Here is a 19,869-nt window from a genome sequence, read left to right as displayed (position 1 = left end):
GGGGTGGGGGGGGCTCTCCCTTTGCTCCCCTTGCGCCCTCCTGTAGCCCCGCTGCGGGTTAAAGTTCCTGCGCCGAGACCGCCCGAAACCTGCTCTCCCCATCCTTGAGACCGGCGCTGGGAGGTGGGAGAGCTCGCATTGCTGCGCACTCGTGTGCGTGCACTGGTGTGCGTGCATTGCTTTGCACTATTGTGCTCGCACTAGTGTGCTCGCATTGCTTTGCATTCGTGTGCGTGCACTAGTGTGCGTGCATTGCTTTGCAGTAGTGTGCTCGCATTACTTTGCGTTAGCGTGCATGCGTTAGTGTGCTCGCATTACTTTGCATTAGCGTGCTTGTGTTACTTTAATGATTCTCCTGGAAAAAAGATAAAATGATAGTAACGACGATCCTCCTAAGCCCTGCCGCGCAGCGTGCTTTGCAAAGCCGGCAGGTTTGGGGCGCTTTGGGTCAGCGCCTCCCCCTGCGGGTCCCAGCGTGGTGCTGGGGGTGACCCCGGGGCGGGGGCTGCGGCGCGCTGAAGCCCCCTCTGCCCTCTGCTCCGCAGGAGACTTACAAGCTGCCGCACAGGCTGATAGAGAAGAAGAGACGCGACCGGATCAACGAGTGCATCGCCCAGCTGAAGGACCTGCTGCCAGAACACCTCAAACTTACGGTAAGTGACGACCCGGCGCGGGGCCGGCTGCGTGCGTGCATGCGTGCAGGTGCTGTGCCGTGCCGTGGAGCGGGGCCCCCGCCGCGGACACGTGTGGGCGCCGCTGCCTCCGCCACCCTCCCACCCGCCCGCAGGGTTTTTCCCCCCGGTGCGGCTCGTCCCGCCCAGGGGGTGCGTGCCGCCGCGTTGAAGGAAAAGCTCTCGTGAAAGCGGTCCTTCTGGGCTGCCTTCTTTCTCTTTTTTTTTTTTTTTCTTTTTTTCCCTGTCGTTTAAGTGAGGGTTGGGGTTTTTCCCCTGCGATCCGCTGAAACGTTTCACGCGCCTCCTCGTGACTCTGCGCCCGAGGCAGACCCGAACTTTCCCGGGAGCCGGGCGCTCTCCCGGCCCTGGGAATGGCGTTCCTGCGCCCCGCGGAGGAGACCCTGCGGCCGGGTGCCCGTGCTGAGCTCCAGCGCCGGCAGGGGCAGCGGGACAGATAAATAAAATACTTTCCTTTGAGCTATGCGGCCGGTCCCGAAATACCCGTAAGATATGACGCTCGCTTTTTCTGCGGGCYGCTTTTGAATGCGTTTATTCCCAGATTATAGAAAATAGCTTTGCCGTGCTGTTCAAGGGAAGGGGGGGGTCTCCGGAGCGAGGGCACTGCCGTGCCAGCCTTGTCTCCGGACTGCGCCGGTCCCTCCGGCAGCGCGAGAAGCCCCCGCAGGCTGCTTCCCGCGCGGCCGCCGCCGCCACCACCGCCACCGACCTGTCCCTTTGCTTTCAGACGCTGGGGCACTTGGAGAAGGCGGTGGTTCTCGAGCTCACCCTGAAGCACGTGAAGGCGCTGACCAATCTCATCGAGCAGCAGCAGCAGAAGATCATCGCGCTGCAGAACGGCTTGCAAGCTGGTGAGCGTCCCAAGGGCGCCGCGCACGAGCGAGCGAGCCTGCCTGCCTGCCTGCCTGCGCGCGCTCGGGGCGCTCGCGCTCAGCGCCGCCGAGATGCTGCTGTGGCGCTTGGCTCCAGGGCAGGGAGGAGGAGGAGGAGGAGGAAGGCGCCGTTCTTTCTCTTAATCACCTTCGTTCTCTCTCACTTTGCTTATGAGTCCTCAGGAAAAAAGACGCTTTTCATTTCTCGGTTTGGTCAGTTCAGACTGTGCTGGGAATTTGTTTTAAAATTAATTTGAACATTGCTGGTTTTATTTAAAGCTCAGTTTTGCTTTCTTTCCAAAGGCATCAGACTCTCTCTATTCACATTCATGAGCTTTGGAACAAATCCTTTTTTTTTTTTTTTYCCCCCCCCTCAAAATATGAAAACATCTGCTTTTTTTTATACACACCTTTTCCAGGCTTCTTTCTAGGCTGGTTAGCCGGTGTTCTGCAGGCGAAGGGGGACCAGGTCTGCCAGCTTATCTTGCTTTACATGCACTTCCTTCTCCTGTTTCCGCATGTGACACTCACGTGAATCTGCTAAAGTAAAACCTAGCTTTTCTAAAGAGATTTCCTCTGCTTTAATAGCCACAGGGTGTGCAGTAGAGCTTAAAGCCAAAGTCCTAAAGCTGAAGCAAAATTGCCTCTAGGTTTCTGGAGCTGATGGAGAGTAAAATTGCTCCAAGGGCTCTTTCTGGTGGTAAAGGAGCAGGTTGCGATCTAGCTTTCAAACTGATTTTTTTTCCCTGAGAAGGTACCAGGTGGACTCACTTCTGTTTCTCCATACTTGCACACATGTTAAAGTTGCCGTGTACAGGAGACTTAGGAATAAAAAATAAATTTGAAATTCACATGTAAAAGCTGACGGGTGGATGTGAAAATGAAAACGCATGCCTGTACGTGYGTAAATCAGGGGAGGGCACATGAAATTCAGGTTGACCATCAGGTTCACCTGCTTGGCTGTCTTGCAACAGAAGTTTAACGCGGAGGCAAAGTTTCCCCTCCGCAGGGTGCCTCGGAGACAGTAGTGGAACTATTTAGCGCGCTGTTAATTTTTAATTTCTTTCTGTTAATGTTTTCCCCAGGTGACCTGCCGTCGCGAAACCTCGACTCCAGCCAGGAAATGTTTCGATCCGGTTTCCAGATGTGCGCCAAGGAAATGCTGCAATACCTGGCGAAGCACGAGAGCGGCAAGGAGCTGAAGTGCTCGCAGCTGGCGGGCCACCTGCACCGCCTGGCCTCCGAGGCGCTGCCGGGCGCCRCTGCCGGCCGCCGGCCCCCCGACGGCACCGCCAAGGCGGCCGACTCGAAGGAGAAGTCGGGCTSCGCGGCCGAGGGGCACGGGAAAAACTGCGTGCCGGTGATACAGAGGACGTTCGCCCACGCCGGCGGCGAGCAGAGCGGCAGCGATACGGACACGGACAGCGGGTACGGGGGGGAGTTGGAGAAAAGCGACTCCAAATCCGAGCAGCAGTATTTTAAAAAGGACGCAGAGCTCAAATATACCGTGCAGGAGAGAATAAGCTCTATTAAGCAAGAGACTGAGGACCCGCCGGCCAAAAGGACCCGGCTGGAGACGCCCGAAGACGAAGGCCCTTTCGGCAGCGACGCCATCGGCTCCGCGAGCGGCTTCCTGGGCCCGCACGCGCACCAGCCGCCCCTGTGCCTGCCTTTCTACCTGATCCCGCCGTCCGCCACCGCCTACCTGCCCATGCTGGAGAAGTGCTGGTACCCGGCGTCCGTCCCCGTCTTGTACCCCAGCCTGCCGGCCTCCGCCGCGGCGCTCACGGGCTTTATGAACCCCGACAAAATCTCCCCGCCGCTGCTGATGCCCCAGAGACTCCCTTCCCCGCTGCCGGCCCATTCCCCCATCGACTCCTCGGCGCTGCTTCAAGCCTTGAAGCAGATCCCTCCTTTGAACTTGGAAACCAAAGACTAAGCACAGTGTGACTTCTTTCTTTTTTTTTTTTTGTTTTAAGTTTGAGACTGTCTCACTTTTATATATTGGCTGGACTGAGGTGTGGGGACGAGGTGCACTGCGCATAGGAAGCTAAATCCCCTTTTCTCTGACTTGTCAGGTAGCTTGGAGAAGGGTGAAGGACGCACCCAGCTTAGCTCTTCACAAGCGTTTCCAAAAGGAAAAGCAAAAAAAAAAGGGTTTTGTGCTTTACTCCTTCCCTCCTTCCCTCTCCGCATCTACACAACGACGGCTGACTTGGTCAGCTCGGATTATATTTAAAAGCTGTGAAAAATATTCCATTAGGCAGATTTAGGTTTTTAGGGTCTGTGAATTTGAAAACACGGTACTTCTTCTAAGGGCTTTTGAAGCACCAGCCCTGCACCAGGCGTCGGGGCCGGATGGATTCGGCGCCCGCCCCGCTGCCAGCGTTCGAGTCGCACGCGCGCACAGGCGCAAAGCAGCCCAGGTTTTGGTGTTGCTTCACTAAAAACGTCAAACGAGCAGAGTAGCAGGCACTGGTTGGTAATGCACAGTCAGTGGTTCAGGTAGATTTAAGACGGGTTTCTCTCCACACCTTTGCTGATATATATATATATATATTATTTTATTTTATTTTTTAATAAATAAAACGTAGATGCTGCTTGGAAGCTTTACATGGCGTACATCTAATAAATAAATTAACATGCGCCCCTTCCTGTAACTTGAGCTGCTAGTTTGGGCCGGGCAGGGGAGAAGATCTCCCCCGGATCACTTTGCTTGTCGCACCTGACTCCAGGCCTCTCCTGCAGCGCTGCCGTACAGTTCCTCCGGGCCGAGCGCGTTCGGGATCAGAGGATTCAAGAGTCGCTTTAGGGGGGGGAGTCGCCGGTAACCAGCTGTTTCCCGACTCGGGTCGGATCGAGAGCTTCGGGTAAGGGGGAGCAGTTCAGCTGAAGTCAACAGCGTTGCACCCGCTGGATGTGCCCCCGTCAGTGCCTTCGAAAAACGCAAGGCTGGGGTGTCGGCGGGAGCCTCGTCCCCGCGGCCCCGGCGCCCGCCGTCCTCGGTCTCCTGGGCAAACTCTGGCCCACATCACTGTTCCCAATAAACGGGGTGAGGATTTTGACGCTTGCCGCATTAAATCTTAGAACAGCGGGCGTCTTTGCACCGCGGATAAGCAGTACGTCCGATTTGGCTTAAAACAAAAAAAAAAACAAAACACAAAAACAAAACACAAAAACCTCACTGCCAAATGCAGTGCTATTTCTTTCCTTACCAGTTTGGAGAACTCGTGTCCAGGATAAATGTTGTATGGATTCTCATTTCATTCTCCCCTTGCACCAGCTGTTGAGATGCACTATGCTTGATTGCAGATTGTGTTCTAACGTTTATTTTGTTGTTGGTTTTTGTTTTTTTTGGTATACAGTTGTTGCCTTTATTTGTAAAATCCTGTTATAAATATATATATTATATAAATATATTAAAAGGTAAAACGTTTCAGATGTCTATTATTTGTATAACTACTTGAGCATAAAGAAGTGAGAAATATGAATGTATTCTTGTTTTGGGGGTTGTCCTTTTTTTGAAGAGAAGAATTTTTTTTTGTTTTTCTCTAGGGAGAGGTACAGTGTTTATATTTTGGAGCCTTCTTCAAGGTGGGATATTGTACATATTTTTATCTTGAGTAAATGTTAAGTAGTTGTTTAAAAATACTTAATAAAATAATTCTTTTCCTGTGGAAGATAAGGGTTTGCCTCCCGTGCTTTTAAATAATTGATCAGGGTCATTTCTTATGGTCTGATGCAGCAATCGATGGGCAGCAGCAGCAGCAGCGTGCCGCAGGCGAGCCGGGCTCTTCCCGCTCCTCTCGCAGGCTCTTTGCAATCGACGCCCAAGGGCAGCTCAGGATCCTGCTGTTGCTGCCAGCGGAAAGGCTTGTTCCTGCTAATTCTGCCGCGGAGGTTTAGTTTCCACATCCATTAGGGTAACGCGCAACGTTGGGTGAACCCAACGGGGTTTGTACTTAATTTTGGACTCTTTGGGCCCTGTTTGTGCCTAAGGAAAGCCGCTCCTGCCTGTTTTAACTCTGCGGTCGCTGTTGTAAGCAGATGAGACAGTGTGAAGCCCACGATGGGAAGGGAAGAGCGGCTTGGGTGGTTTGGACAACCCGTCGCTGCTCTTCGTCTCTTGGCACCTTCTGAACTCCAGCGCAAAAAACCCCCATGGCCCAGAGAGCCAGAGGTGGGAGAAACGCGTTGCCTGGAATGGCCTCCTCTCCGGGCCATGCGCGTTCGTTGTCCTCTCGGGACCATGAGCATTCGTTGTCCTCTCCAGACCATGCGCATTCGTTGGCCTCTCCAGCCAAATGCATTCGTTGTCCTCTCCGGGCCAAGTGCATTCGTTGTCCTCTCCAGGCCATGTGCATTCGTTGTCCTCTCTGGGCCAAGTGCATTCGTTGTCCTCTCCAGGCCATGTGCATTTGTTGTCCTCTCCAGGCCAAGTGCATTTGTTGTCCTCTCCAGGCCATGTGCATTCGTTGTCCTCTCCAGGCCAAGTGCATTCGTTGTCCTCTCTGGGCCAAGTGCATTCGTTGTCCTCTCCAGGCCATGTGCATTTGTTGTCCTCTCCAGGCCATGTGCATTTGTTGTCCTCTCCAGGCCAAGTGCATTTGTTGTCCTCTCCGGGCCAAGTGCATTCGTTGTCCTCTCCGGGCCATGTGCATTCGTTTTCTCCTCTCCGTGCAGCAGCAGCACGTGCGCTCTTGCATCCGCGGTGGGGAGCTGCTGGGGACCTGTGCCGCGAACTGAGGCCCCCCGCCGCAGTTTTCCTGCAGGATCGTGCTCGTGGGCACGAAGGGTCGCCTCATCCTGGCCGGGCAGGGATCCCGGGAGCCCCAGGGCGACATCCCGGCCACTGGGAAGGGCAGGTCGGACACGCTGCTGAAGGGATCCCGGGGTCGACTGCTTTGCGCCCCCCCCGGCAGCCCAGTCCTGGCCCCCTGCGGGTCCCTTTCGCACCACAGCAGACGCGGATGTCAGGACCTTTCCTAATGAATTTACTCAGAGCTCCGAGATTTTCACCGTCCGGCTGGGGCTGCTTGGGAAAAGCAGGTGCCAAGGGGCAGCTCTTTGATTAAAGTTAACGTTAGATCAGACTAAGTCGTGCTGCGCTAAAATACAAGTCTGCTTGTATTTATTTATTCGGGGACTCCGTGCATCCTGACATTTATTTGGTGTTTGTTTTAATTAGGGCTGAATACTGAGCTCGCAGGAGGCAACTCGGTTATTCCCAGCCCGAGAACCGCGCTCGGCACAGCAGCGTTTCAGACCCCGCGGCTCCGTCTCCGTCTTCTCGACCGCCCCGTCTCGCGGTGGGAGGACGCGGAGACGCGCGCAGCCCCCCGCTCCGTGCCCGCCCTCCCTCACCCCCAGCGAGCGACGGCCGCCGTCCCTCAGTGTGCCTGTCTGTAAAATGGGCACATGCGGTGCCCGCGCCACTTTCCCGCGCTCCCTGTGTTTCGCTGCAGCCCGTTCCCCTTAAAAACGAGCCCAAAACCAGGCTGAGGCGGGGGGGGGGCCGGCACGGCGCGGCGCAGACGGGGTGTGCTGAGTTCCCCGGACTTGTTTTCATGGTCTCACCCAGCTCTGACCTGCCTCCGCTGTTGACACAATGTCACGTTTCCGACTGCAGTCTTTCATGTGCAGCCGGAGGCTAAATACGGCTGCCGGTTCCTGGAAAAAGACGTGCCTGGCACCCTTTCAGCAGAAACCCGAGCCCCGCGCGGGCTTGGCACGACAGCTGAATAACATGGCAATAACTCTTTCAGCAGCGTTTCAACCCATAAATAGGGCTTCCCGAGCAACTCCCTGAAGTCAGGCGAGGAAGACACAATGATTTTTTTTTTAAAAAAAGGAAAGAAATAAAAGTCAGCGCGGCCGAAATGCGACTCCGAGGGAGCAGCCCGGTCAGACCCAGACCGAAGGGGCCTGCAGGGATGCTGAGCACGGGCTGGGAAATAGCAAGGCAGGATTGTCCCCAAAGGAAATAAGGGCTCCTGAATTTTTTTTTAATGTCCCCATCCCGTTTTATACCAGCGCTGCAGAGGCAAAACAGGCGCCTTCCTGAAGGCGAGGACCCTTCCTAACCCCGGCGAGGACAGAGAGACGCTCATAATTTTAGCTTTTCACCACCTGTTTGGAAAGCCGCTGTAAGCGAGCGCTACGGGCTGGGCCGGTTTTTGCAGGCATGCGCCCCGGGAGCTGCTTGTTTGCATTATGCATGGGCCAGGGCCTAAAATAATCTGCAGTGACGCACATTTTTTGCCTTTTTTTTTTCTTTTTTTAAGGATCCCGTTTTCCTTAGGGGGCCTGTTGCGGAGCGAGCCCCCGGGAGCGCCAGGGGGTCCGGGGGGCGCCCGGCTTGCGGGGCTGCGAGTGCCGCGTGTTTACAGGCGCCGGCGCTGCRAGATCCCTTGAACCGTGTCCTAGCGCAGATGAGGCTTTGAGATGAGACACACGATGTCGTGGCACGTTCCTGGCCGGCAGCACCGGCCCCGGCCGCAGAGCCGCTGTTTCGGCTCGGGCTGCTCCACAGCCCCACTCTCGACCCCTTCCCGGGGCCCTGCGCTCCCGGCGGCTGCCTAGGGAATCGAGGGTCCGATTTCGCGTGCCCGGGTGGAGGCCGGTGTGCTTTGCCGCTCGCTGGAGGACGCAGGCACCTGCCACGAGACCCGGTCGGCAGCGCCGTGCTGGCCGAGGCCCCGGCAGGCTCGGGCTTGCCGGCAGCGGCTGATGCTACCTGCTCACCTGACCTCGGTGTCTCATTTCGTTTTCGGGATGCGATGCCACTCTAGCCTCTTCCGAGCAGCAGCTCGGGGCGACACCGGCGACAAAGCCGCTGCCTGGGCTCACGGCCTGCCCCGGCCGGAGCTGTCGCGCAGGGATGGGGGACGGGTTTTTCCGCCCGCGACGCAGCCTCGGCTTTCCTGCAGCCTGCGACGCCGCTGCAGCTGTCTCCTGCCCTGCGCGCAGCAGCTCTCGGAGCAGCCGTGCTGCAGGGCTGCTCTCAGCGGCGGCTGCAAGAAAGGCCAGAGAGGTGCCCGCGTGCAAGCGCGGATGCGTATGCAAATGGCAAGGCCCGAAGTATTGCTCACCCTCGTCACGGGCTATGCACAGAGCTGGTGCTTGCACCTTCGCAGGGCGTTGCCTACACGCAGCGGGAGTGCGGATCCGAGAAGCCGATGGAAGGTTTAGCTCTTATTTCTAGTCTCGGCACCAGCTCATCGCTAGGGTTATACCTAGGTCAAGGGCCTTCCCCAGGGCCGTCACCACGCTGCAGCGGGAAACCTGCCCGTACAGCTTTGCTTCAGCTATCGACTGGTGCGCGGCAGGGTAATGTTTCATACCGGCGGTGATCGCGTGGCATTAACACGTGTCGTCATGAAACTGGTGGGATTTGGGATGAAACGCGACCTATAGGCTCACACAGCCGCATCCTAACACGTGCTGGGTGTACTGTGTTGCCGAGCGCATCCCGATGCATCCCGAGCTGTTCCCACAGCCGGTGCCGTGCAGATCACGGAGCAGAGCTCACGCCGGCTCCCACAGGATTTTTCGCAGGATTTTCCCGCGTGTGCTTCTCCCGTGGCCGCAGGAAGAGCGAGCGCAGCCCCCCCCCCCCGGGTTAAATCAAAGGAATTTTTTTCTTTTTCTTTCRTTCGCTGTCTTGTGCGCTGACCACTAAACCACATCCGTCGAGCCTGGGGCYGGCACAGCGAAGCACGAACTAGGCCAGGGCTTTTGGGGCTTTTTCCCCCCCCCTCCGCGGCGTGCCTGCCCCGGGCAGGGCACTGGGGAAGCCCTGCCGTCCCTGCCGGCCGGGATGGGCGGCTTGGCCTCGCCGGGTTGATGCGCTCAGCTCCCGGCCGGCGGCGTTACGTAGCCGAGCGTTTTGGCATCAGACCGGGGAGAAGCGAAAGGGGTCGGTCGGCAAAGACCCCCCGGGGCCAGCGTGGGGCAGCCGCCCCGGCAGCCAGGCGCACGCCGCGCGGGGGCCGCGGTCCCCGCCTGCCCGGGGAAGTTCTCACGTTTAAAGAAGAGACAGCGGCRTTATTGTTCTGTTTTGCAAACCAAAACCAGGCGGGAGTTTCTGACGCGCCCGCCGTCCCCGCGGCGAGCTGTTTAGTCATGCCTGGTGCGCAGGCATGTGAGACCGGGCGCAGGGGAGGGAGTCTCCGGGACTTTGCAAAGATTAAAGATTTATGCTGACCCTTGAGCCTGCTCCAAGGCTGCTAATCTGCCCTGATCCTATCGCCGGCGCGGGGTGGATCTATTTCACTTTCCTTTATGGCGCTCCTGACTCAGCCCGCGCCCGCTCGGGGCCAGCCCGGCGGCGATGGGAAGCGCTGCCGCCGCTTTGTTTGGGTTTGCATCTCGAGCTCGGGCCCTGCCGTGGGTGCAGCTCGTAAAGGAAACCGGCCTGGATAAGATAGGGGCGAGCTGAATGCTTGGAAACCACTCCCTGCGCGAGCCGAGGCGGCTCGAAATTGAGGTGGAGCGATGCGCGGGAGGCAGCTACGCCCAGCGCGTGAGAAAGGCGCGTAGGGCCGCGGCGGCCGGGCACTCAGCACGCTCCAGCGGCCTCGAGCGCCAGCCCGGACTTCTTTAAGTTATAGCCCCCCCCTCCGCCGCCCCCCAGCCCTCCTGCTCCACGTCCTCTGCYGAAGCGGGAAGGGGCTTGCGCGCGGCTGCCAGGCCGCAGGGCCCCGTCCCCGTCTGCAGCGGCACGGGAGATGCAGAGCGCGGCGTATCCTATTGCAGATCCCCCGGGACGCCCTGTCCTCCCGATAGCCGCTGATATGTAAATATAGCAAATGCAAAGCCAGGCACTTTCCTACCGCGCCTGGCGGGGGCTGCGCGCAGAAGGGGGCTGCAGCCCAGCAGCACCGCTGGAAGCGCCCGGCTGCAGCGTTAAACAGGCGTCGTGTTTTATTTTTAGTCTCAAACGAAGTTCCTGTTTGCAAGGCCAGAAGGGTTACGGGAAAAAAAAAAAAAAAAAAAGGATGCAGCCGGGTCATTTACTGCTGTTTTTCTTTTTCACGTGTCCTTCCTTCCTTCCTTCCTTCCTTCCTGCCTCCTGAGAAATAGGACGCAGGCCGCCGTGACTGCAGCCTGCAGCCCTCGTTAGCAGCCCAGCCGGTGCCGAGCCCTTCCGACGGCCCCGCGCCCTGCGCAGCACGAGGCACCGTCTCCCCAGCCGTGCCAGCCGCCCTCCATTGCCAGTTGCTACATGCAGGCGCTTATCTCACGTACATCAAGCGCTGCCTTAACGCTCCCTTTCCTTCCTTTCTCTTTCAGCAGGCTTCGGAGCAGCCCTGAGGCCGGGGTGACGGGCAGGGCAGGCCGGAGGCGGCCGGCAAAACCGCGGGAATGCCTCGGCTCTGACCAGCCCGCTCCCCGTCCCGTGCCCCGGCGGGGCTGAGCGCCGGGAAGCGTTTGGGCAGATCAGACACACGGACTTGCTCAGCCGGCAGAGCCCAGGGCTAATTAGCCCGTGGGCTAATTCACTGAGCCCGGGGCCGGGCCGTACACCTCGCCTTTCAGCTGGAGTCACCCAGACTTTGCGGAAGGAGAGGTGGAGGCGCCAGTTTTGGCAGACGCCCACCAATTTTCCTCCTTTCCATACTGCCGAAGGGAGAGSAGATGCCGGGCGCTGCCGCTGGGAACTCCCTGCGGTGGGGGCTGTGGTGTATGTGTTTCGTCGCTTATATAGAGCACGGGGCGAAGGAAACATGCAGTTTTGCTAATACCCTTGTGTTTTAGTCTAATAAAGCAAGATCTGCCTGATGGACAAGTGTGACGGTGGGATCTGAGCCGTGTGAGGCATGCGAGCGGTGCTCACGTAGCGTGGTGGGGTGGGAAGAAGGATCATACCCGTCACCACTGATTCGCACCGTCTCTCCCCCATGTTCTCCTGTCTTTAAACGTGACTTCTGAGCACCCGCAGCTTTACTTGGGATGGGCTTTATTTGGGATGAAGTTTATAAAAATCCATACATGGATACTCATGCTAAACACTAGCCCTGTTTTTCAGGATTGGAGCACCCTGTGCCCAAGGAGAACCAAGACCTGTAGGTGCTGAGAGGCTGCTTTGGCCCCATATCAAGACTCAAATTGAGAAAAGACAAAGCAAGGGATGGACAGTGTGCACGGAGAGAAGGGGCAAGGCCTCTGCAGGGAAACTGGACCCTCCTGCCTCCGATCCGAATGGGAAGGGCCCCATGGAAATGTGCAATCTGGATCTGCACCAAATCCTCCAAGCCCAGGGAGCTGTGAGCAAAGCCTTTGGATCAGTCCATCACACAGTGCAGCAAAACTCACATCCTCATCTTTTTTTCCAGTGACGAATTCTGCCAAAGATGCATGCTTGGATGTGAGGTATTTTTCTTTTTCATCCCTTTTGCTAATTTAATTCCCAGATCTAAATCAAATTTTTTTCCATCTCAGACTACTGAAAGCTGGGATCGTGTGTTGTTTGCAGTTATGAAACCGTTATGGCTTTGTCGTTCTCCGTATTGCGTGTCGAAATGTCCGAGGTGTTCACCTGCCTGTAAGGGTAACGCCACATTAAGGGGAGGCCTCCAGGTCAGTCTCTGGGTTGGTTTAATGCTAAATGGAATCGAAGCTTTCTGATGTGATTGTGAGCAAACCACTAGATTGCCCCTGTGCTTCAGTTTCTCATTATTAAAAGAGGATAAAAACCTACCAGTTATCGTGCTGTGCACAAATACGCCATCGATGAGGGCCGCGAGCAGCCCAGCAGATCTTCCGAGGAGCCGGGGAGCAGCGTGGCGCAGAGGCCACACGCCGCACTCTCCCTTATTTTTATTATTCCTTGTTTGCTTGGTTGTAGAATTAAAGCTAATCAGAGCGATACTCCCCAGCAGGCTTTTGTGTATGGCGTTACAGTGAAATCCTAAATTCCCTTTCTTGCTCATGCATGTAAAGCAGGAAGGACTAGGATGGCTGCAGACTATTTCTATTTTCAGATGATTTAGCCAAGTAGAAAATAACTGTGTAGCTGGAAGGACGAGCATTAATAGGCAAAACCTTGGAGCGCAGCGGGGCGCCCTGCTTCCCCAGAGGAGCACGCTTGGGAAATGACACCCAGGAGCGTCGCATCCAGAGGGGACGGCACAGGACAGCAGGGACAGGACCAGAGCACTGAGGAGCCGATGCAAAGGAGACTTCTTCCCAAAAGCTGGCCTCAGCAAGGATTCTGGTTCTCCGCTTCGAATCAAACCCTTGGAAGAAATGGTTTCAGCATTGGCATGAAGTTCCTCCAGGAAAGCTGTTCAGTTTTGGACTCCTGCTAGGCACTGGGGCAACGAGTCAAGTGTCTGGCTGGGGTAAATCAGTGTAACCAACTTTGTTCCCATGAGGGTGTTCGTACCTGAGACATGATGTTTGTGCCCTCACCTTGCACGCGGGGCAAGTCCGACCCTCTCCGTGCTGCCAGGGCCAGACGCAGGCGGGCTCTCCTCGGTGCTGTGCACAGAGACCGCGGCAGAGAGACACCCCTGCCCTGGTGGTACCTGAGCAAAAGCCGACCCTCCTTGTGCATCGCTCCATAGTGTTTGGCCTGCGAATGAAGCTGCAGCTCCCCAAACCCGGGATCTCTTCCCGGCTCTGATCGCCCACCAGCTCACCCCGGGCAAGGGACCTCTCTTGTCTTTCCTCAGCTTCCCTGGCTCTACAGGACGATGCTTCGTGAAGCACTTTGGATTTGACTGATTAAAAAGCATTATATGGGCCTGCCTTGTCCTTCTGGACGTCATACAGCCACTGCAGCTGGCAATAAGCGTCCCTCTGCCTCGTTCCAAAGCGACACCCCGTTCCCGGGATTATCCCGCCCTTGCTCATGACAACACTAAAAAAGAAAAAAAAAAAAGAAGAGGATGTCCACGCTATGGAGGCTGGAGCTGACACGTGGACAGCGCGTCGCTGCTCCCGTTCGTTCATCTTTCATTAGCCGCTTATCGCAGAGCGAATCCCTGCCTTTGGCTTTATTACTTGCAATAAAAAAGATCTGTGGGATCGCATGGCAGTGCCTGTGTGGCCAGGGAGCACCGGGCGTGGGCGCGGGCACCCGCGGGCCATGCGCTCCACGAGCCCTCGGATGAGGGCGAGGATGAGGACGAGTGAGAGCATCTGGCTGAAGGCCCTGTGGGAGGAGGACGGCTCCGATGAGGTTGCATCCCCCTCTGCTGGAAAAGCCAAGCAAAAGCACAAAACCACCCGCCAGCCAGGCAGAAAACGGGGGCGAGAGAAAAGAGGAAATAAATGTGCAAAGAAAGCACGTCAGCCCTGGTTTGCCGGTGCCTGCAGGAGAGCGGTGAGGGGAGACGTCGCCGATGCGCAGCCTGGGGCTCACGCGCTGCCCGGTCGCAGGCTCTCGCACGGGGTCACCGAGGCCTTCGCGGAAACTGGCACCGAGTTTAACGCGTGCGGACGCAATCCCGCTGCCCGTGACAGGAAGGCACGGCGGCGGCTCCCTGACAGCTGCCRGGAAATGCAAGCGCATCCGGGCGGCGAGGAGGTCAGGGAGGCCGCGGGGAGGGCAGCCTGGCCGGGCGTCGCGGCGGCTCGAGGGGCTCGGTGGCCCTGGTGGTGGGCAAACCGGTGCTGCCCAGGGACGCGGCGTGGCTGGAGACGTGGGAGCACACCTGCGCACGCAGGCTCAGCACCCCGATGCTGCTCGCAAAGCTGGTTTTAGCCCAGGTAGCGCCGAGGGCCGATATGTTTAAGGGTGCCTAGGTGCAGAACACCACCCGGCATCGGTGGGACTCGAACACCTATAGAAACCCGAGCCTTCTCTCAGAGGCTCACTCTGAGACGGTTTCTGCTTAGCCTGAACACTGGAAGAATGGCTTTGTGCCTTTTGGGGTTTTAAATCTAAATTATAGAAAGGGTGAAATGTTGTGTCTCAGCTGGCGGAGGTCCTGACTGTGCAATAAATCTGCAAGCGTGGGCCTGGCTTTTGCGCAGGGGTCTGTGCAAGTGCCAAGGTCTCTGCTAATAAATCTGACTGGAGGACCAGAAGGAAACTTTTTTTTTTTTTAAACTTATTGCTAACAGCAGGCTCCTTTTTTGCCATCATTTTTTCCCCTCTCTCTTCTGCTGATTCATGCTGCTGCCGCCTTGCCACGGGGAGACTCCTGCGTTCCTGAAGGTCATCGCTTGCATGCAGCAGCTCACGCTGCAAAGGGCTTGCCAAGATCCACTGAATCAAAACGCTAAAACCACTGCCATCAGTTATATTTTCATTGTCAGAGATGGAAAATCTTACAGCCTGACAGCTTCTGAGCTGCCACGTTTTGAGCCTGCTCTGCTAGGAGGTGAAGGAGGTGTATGGAAGGTAATTCCTCGCAGCAAATCCGACACCATCTCGGTGGCATGAGCAGCATGAGGATTTTCACCTGGGCTCTCCTGCGAGATCCAGTGTCCCCTTAGAGAGCTGGAAAACCTGCAGTCTGCGAATGCACCCAGCTTTAGTTTCTTTATTGGGTATTTATACAGTGGCAGTACCCCAAAGTCTCCCCCCCCCCCCTCAAAAAATGATGGGGAGACCCAGGCCACTGCCCCGCAACATGACTGGAAGTAGTAGGTGTTAGAGGCTTTGTGTTAGATTTAGGCACCATCTCGTTACAGCTTTAATGTCCATCTCTTAGCTGTTTCTTTGATAAAAGGCAGTAGTGTAGGAAGAGAAATGACTCTTGCCTATCTTAACAGGAGAATGACGGTTGACCCGAACATAGATCTGCCGTGCGAAGGGGGAAAAGCTATCTGATCTGACGTGGCTTGGCTTTCACTAGCCACCGTGGTCTGAGTAAGGGGTCTTGAAGCGCCACGGAGTCGAGAAAAAAGGATTTAAATCCAAAATTGAGGCTGGGATGGCAGTTAACCCAGGGCAGGAGTTTGCACGTGCAGGACTGATTTACCTGCGCTGGGATTACCCGTGTGTCAGGCTCAAGCTGCTGCCGTAGTGACGTGTGACTGGGGAAAGGGGACGGTGACTGCTAATCTGATTTCCATGCCCATTTCCTCTGAGCAGTCATAGCACGAGGATGACACGTATCTCGTGTGCCATCGCCCGCCTGTTTTTTTCTCTTGCTAGTCTTTTAACTGGGACTTGAAAATGCAAAACTGGATCCAGACACCACCTACCGGTGTTGAGAAGCAAGATTCCCTAAGCAGAGCCGCTCGATAGGCAAAATTATCTCTTCATTAGCTTTGCGAGTTCAGAGAGTTTCTCTGTCCTCTGATACGGAGGAATGAGGATGCCTGGTCTGTAAGGCACCATCAGTTCTGAAGCCTTTTTACAAATGGCCGTCTCAACCCTTCTTGAAAGAAAATTAGTGTCAAAAATGAATTGAAGGCACAAATAAGGCACACATTTGCCTTCTTAAAGTATGAAATATGAATAAGAAGAAATGCAAAACCACATAATAATATTGATGCTATTATTTTATCATGGTTCCTTATTCAGCAGGAGAAGAAAGTGTCCCACAGCACGGTTCTGTAGCTAATCAGATCAATTAGTTTCTTCACAGGCATCAGTTAGTGGGAGTAGTCTTTAGCTGAAGGCAAATTAAAGAAACGTCCAGTAAGATATTCTACTTTGAGAGGACCCATCCTATTTTCTCATACTAATGACAGACTCAGAAATCCGCACACAGTTTAGCTCCTTATTAGAACTAATTGGTGCCAGGCATTGCCTCCTCTTTGATACTGCTAACCACGGGTATGAAATTTTCTGAGTTAATGAACCATAAAATGGATTAAGACCTTTCAAAGCATAGTTCATATCACAGCTTATTTGGAGGGAGTATATTAGTTGGCTTTTTATGGATACAAAGAGAAGCCATGTTTTGGGTTGGGAAAATACCTTCCCTACCACTGGGGAGCTGTGAAATTCCTAATTTCCAGGCTGGGGTGTAGGGTCATTTCAGAGCAGGTGCCTTCCACGACAGGCCACGCGCCGACCTGCGCAGCCCAGCTCACTGCCATCCCTGCAGCAGACGTGGGCGGGAAGGAGCTTTTTTCCCTGTGTGCAGTGCTTATAATTCCTCCTGCGCGACAGTATGCAGAGAGAAACCAATTAATACCGCTCTGCCAGCAAGGTCAGGGGAGCTGCCAAGCTGCTAAAGGGCCAGTGATAGATTTAGCGTGGGTCCCACTGATGCGCTGGCAGAGCTGACTGCAGGCTGTTGCGCCCTCGTGTGCAGTCCCCGTGGTGGTTTTACGCCGGTTTAGTTCTGTTTGCTTTCTTGGTCCTGTTTGACACTGGTCTATGGGAGTAGATTTGGGCCCCTCATCCTTATCCGTTGGCTCAGGAAAATAGTGCAGTGTGACTTACAAAATTTCCTTCTGGCAGTGATGGCGAAGGAGGGCTTTTAGCGGTGAAGATGCAAACGCAGCTTACTGAAATGACTTGTGACCACAAGTTTGCCAGGTGAGTTAGAATATTCCCATATACACATGTGTGCACATCACCTACTGATTAGTACTAATCTGACACCATATAATACTGATTAAATCTTCTGTGTTACCTTCTGTGATGTCAATGTTTTCATGAACAGGCATGGAAAAACCTGAAGCTTTTGTCCTTAATAGGAGTTTTAGAATATTTTTTCTTGCATTATCCAAACATTATAAACTTTTATGGTTCAATGGAGGATATAGCAATATACCATTTCACATGATTACGGAAGTTTGGTAATTTAGGTACTTTGTAATTTAAATAAATGTCAACCCAACTGTGTATGTATCCTAAATATATCCGGGCTTATTTATTATAACAACGTGTGAGTCCAGCGGTTCTCCTTTTGTGTTTTGTAACCTCCAGGGAATTTCCAGGAAATGTCTAGACAGAGAAACTGATGATCTGACTCCTGTTTTTACGTGCTGTTTTCTTCTAATGTGGCCATCTGCAGACAGGTCCTCCTCAGATACCAGAAATATCCTGCAAGCCACAGCAACAGTAATTGCATTGCTCTAAGCACTCTGCACTGCTGCAGTAATGAGTGCAAAGATTCCCAGGGTGCATATGCAGACTGCTGACGATGGAAATGAGGGGGCAAAGTCGAAGTCTAAAGGCCTGAGAAACCCTGTATGGAGCAGTCCATAAAATTATGTAACAAGAGCAGTGCTCACTGCGGCCTTTCTGATCACTGTGAGGGGAAATTTGGAGAGTCCTGTAATTTGAGATGAATACTGAGAACATACTATTAACTTGAGATAATGAATCTTATCCTTCCTTTGAGTTTAAACACAATTGCACATCTTTTGTTATGCTATATATTATAGCAGGATTTTATTGGGAGAAATACTCATAGTGTTTAAACACTGACATATGAGAACGTGCAAATGCCTGAAATACTCGGTGGCTGGAGAGAACAGACATAACATCCCCATTTGCTGGCTCTGGAAGCAGCTGGTAATAAATCACAAAGTCGATTGCCTGAAAATCATGCCACAGAGGAGAAGAGCCTTCTTCTATGCAGAGTTTGCAATACACACAGAAATCTCTGTGATATCTTTACAATACTGGAATAGACAGGGGGAATCATGTTGTTTTCAGCTACAGAAGTACTCAGTGCTTCTCACACTATTTTGTTCCAGCGGTTGAATAAGGAAATTGGATTTGCTCCCAGGAGTGAAATATTCATTTATCACCTCATGGAAAACATGATTGCTGTATAAGATGTGCTTTTGCCCGTTCCACATCTGTTTTCAGAGTGTACTACAATGTGTATGCACCTCAGGACACTTTTATCTGCCAAATAATGATCTGCATCTATGGAAGGAACTGACCGCTCAGACTGGCTCTCGGCTGGGTCTGTAATCTGAGCGCATTGACACACCACAGCTTTTAGCTCCTGCGAAATCTTCATCAACTTATACGTGAGCAAACCACAGTCAGAAAGAAGCGCATGCAGAGATTCCTCTCCTGTGCTTTAACCAACAAACACTTAATGAAGAATGATATAGGATGCTGGATCCTTGAAGAACGTAATATCCAAAACGAACACTATTTTGCCTCCCCCGGAAGGCTGGTGAGCGCCCCACGCTTCAACAGGAGGTCAGGGCGAGCGGTTTCTTTTCCAGGGAGATTTCTGTCGATATTAATGCTGACGCTACTGGGATATGCCCGTTACATTTCTGGCATGTTGTACCTATGTCTGCCAGCGGTAAAATCCGTGCTCGTGATGTGTGAGCACTGCGGCTGCATTTTCCCCATTAATTCTAGCGATGTGGGGATCCAAACGTGAGGGAAGAAGAGGCCTGAGCACGAGCCGTGCAGGAGCCGGGTGTCGCTGGCCGTTTCCGCTTGGGATATGGCTGGGCTCGGCTTTTAAAGGCGATATTCTCACGTGTTTGAGGATCACGCTATGACATTTAGCCACTGGAGGGTAGCGGGGAGCTGCGGTGCCGCCGGGCCTGGGGACGGCACGGTGCGGTGCTGGGCCCCGGCAGTCCCTGTCCGCAGCCGTGGGGCTACCTGCCGGCTGCGGTCATGGCGTTAGCGTCTGCCTGCGTTTAAAAGCGGTTCCCGCATCCCGACAAGCTGCAAACCCTGTCCCGTACCCCACACGTCATGCTTCCTCGCAGAGACGAGCCACTGGAGTCAGGAAAGCGTTTCTGCCACAGCCCCAGGGAAAAAAGATCGTACTTCAACTAAAGAAGGGGAAATGTTCCTCAGGCAGCTTTTAGACTCCTCATGATTTTCCTTCCCCCCCCCCCCGTAAATCTTTATTTGCTCAACTACTGTCCCTCCTGCCCCGGCCTCACGCAGCCAATGCCAGCGTTTAGCCCCAGGAGAGTTAGCGATAGGGGGGTTTATGGGTGATACGTGCACTGGGATCCTCTGCGGCATCTCTCGGGGGCAAGGCCGGATCGTTTGGGGAAGGTGTGAAATTTATTATGCAAATAAAGCTGTCTAGCCTGTGAAATATTACGAGTCCTATCAGCTTTGCTTTTAAAAAAATAACGCAGGTACGTGCACTGGTTTGCTTTTTCACTCTGTTCCGCAAAGTCAGGTGATTCCCAGTGCCCGCCTGTCCTGCCCGGGCTATTACAATAAAGCTTGCAATAAACTCCTCGATAAAAACGCCACGTGTCTGGGCCGACACTTCCCGAGAAGGGCCAGTCCCACCGTGGCGAGCCGCGCAGGCCGCCCTCCAGTTTCGGCCACTCCTAAGCGCCCGCACGAGGCGATATTTGACGCGATATTTGACGCGATATATCACGCGTTCAGCGCAGCCTCCCGCTTCCTCACAGGAAACCGTTACGCAAGATGGCGCGGG

General features: G+C 54.4%; 1 protein-coding gene across 1 annotated transcript in view; it reads left to right on the top strand.

Moving 5' to 3' along the window:
- Positions 1-4,177, top strand: part of BHLHE40 (basic helix-loop-helix family member e40) — a 9,363-nt gene extending 5,186 nt beyond the window's left edge. The window contains exons 3-5 of the mRNA XM_026075003.1: positions 546-653; positions 1,420-1,543; positions 2,650-4,177. Coding sequence (XP_025930788.1) covers positions 546-653; positions 1,420-1,543; positions 2,650-3,503 — 1,086 coding nt within the window. The 3' untranslated portion in view covers positions 3,504-4,177. The remainder of the gene's footprint in view (positions 1-545; positions 654-1,419; positions 1,544-2,649) is intronic.
- Positions 4,178-19,869: the final 15,692 nt, after the last annotated feature.

The sequence above is a fragment of the Apteryx rowi genome, unplaced genomic scaffold (genome assembly GCF_003343035.1).
Source record: "Apteryx rowi isolate R43461 unplaced genomic scaffold, aptRow1 scaffold_4, whole genome shotgun sequence".
Classification (NCBI taxonomy): Eukaryota; Metazoa; Chordata; class Aves; order Apterygiformes; family Apterygidae; genus Apteryx; species Apteryx rowi.
The sequence above is the reverse complement of the archived record's forward strand: the minus strand, read 5'-3'. Positions and strand labels throughout refer to the sequence as shown.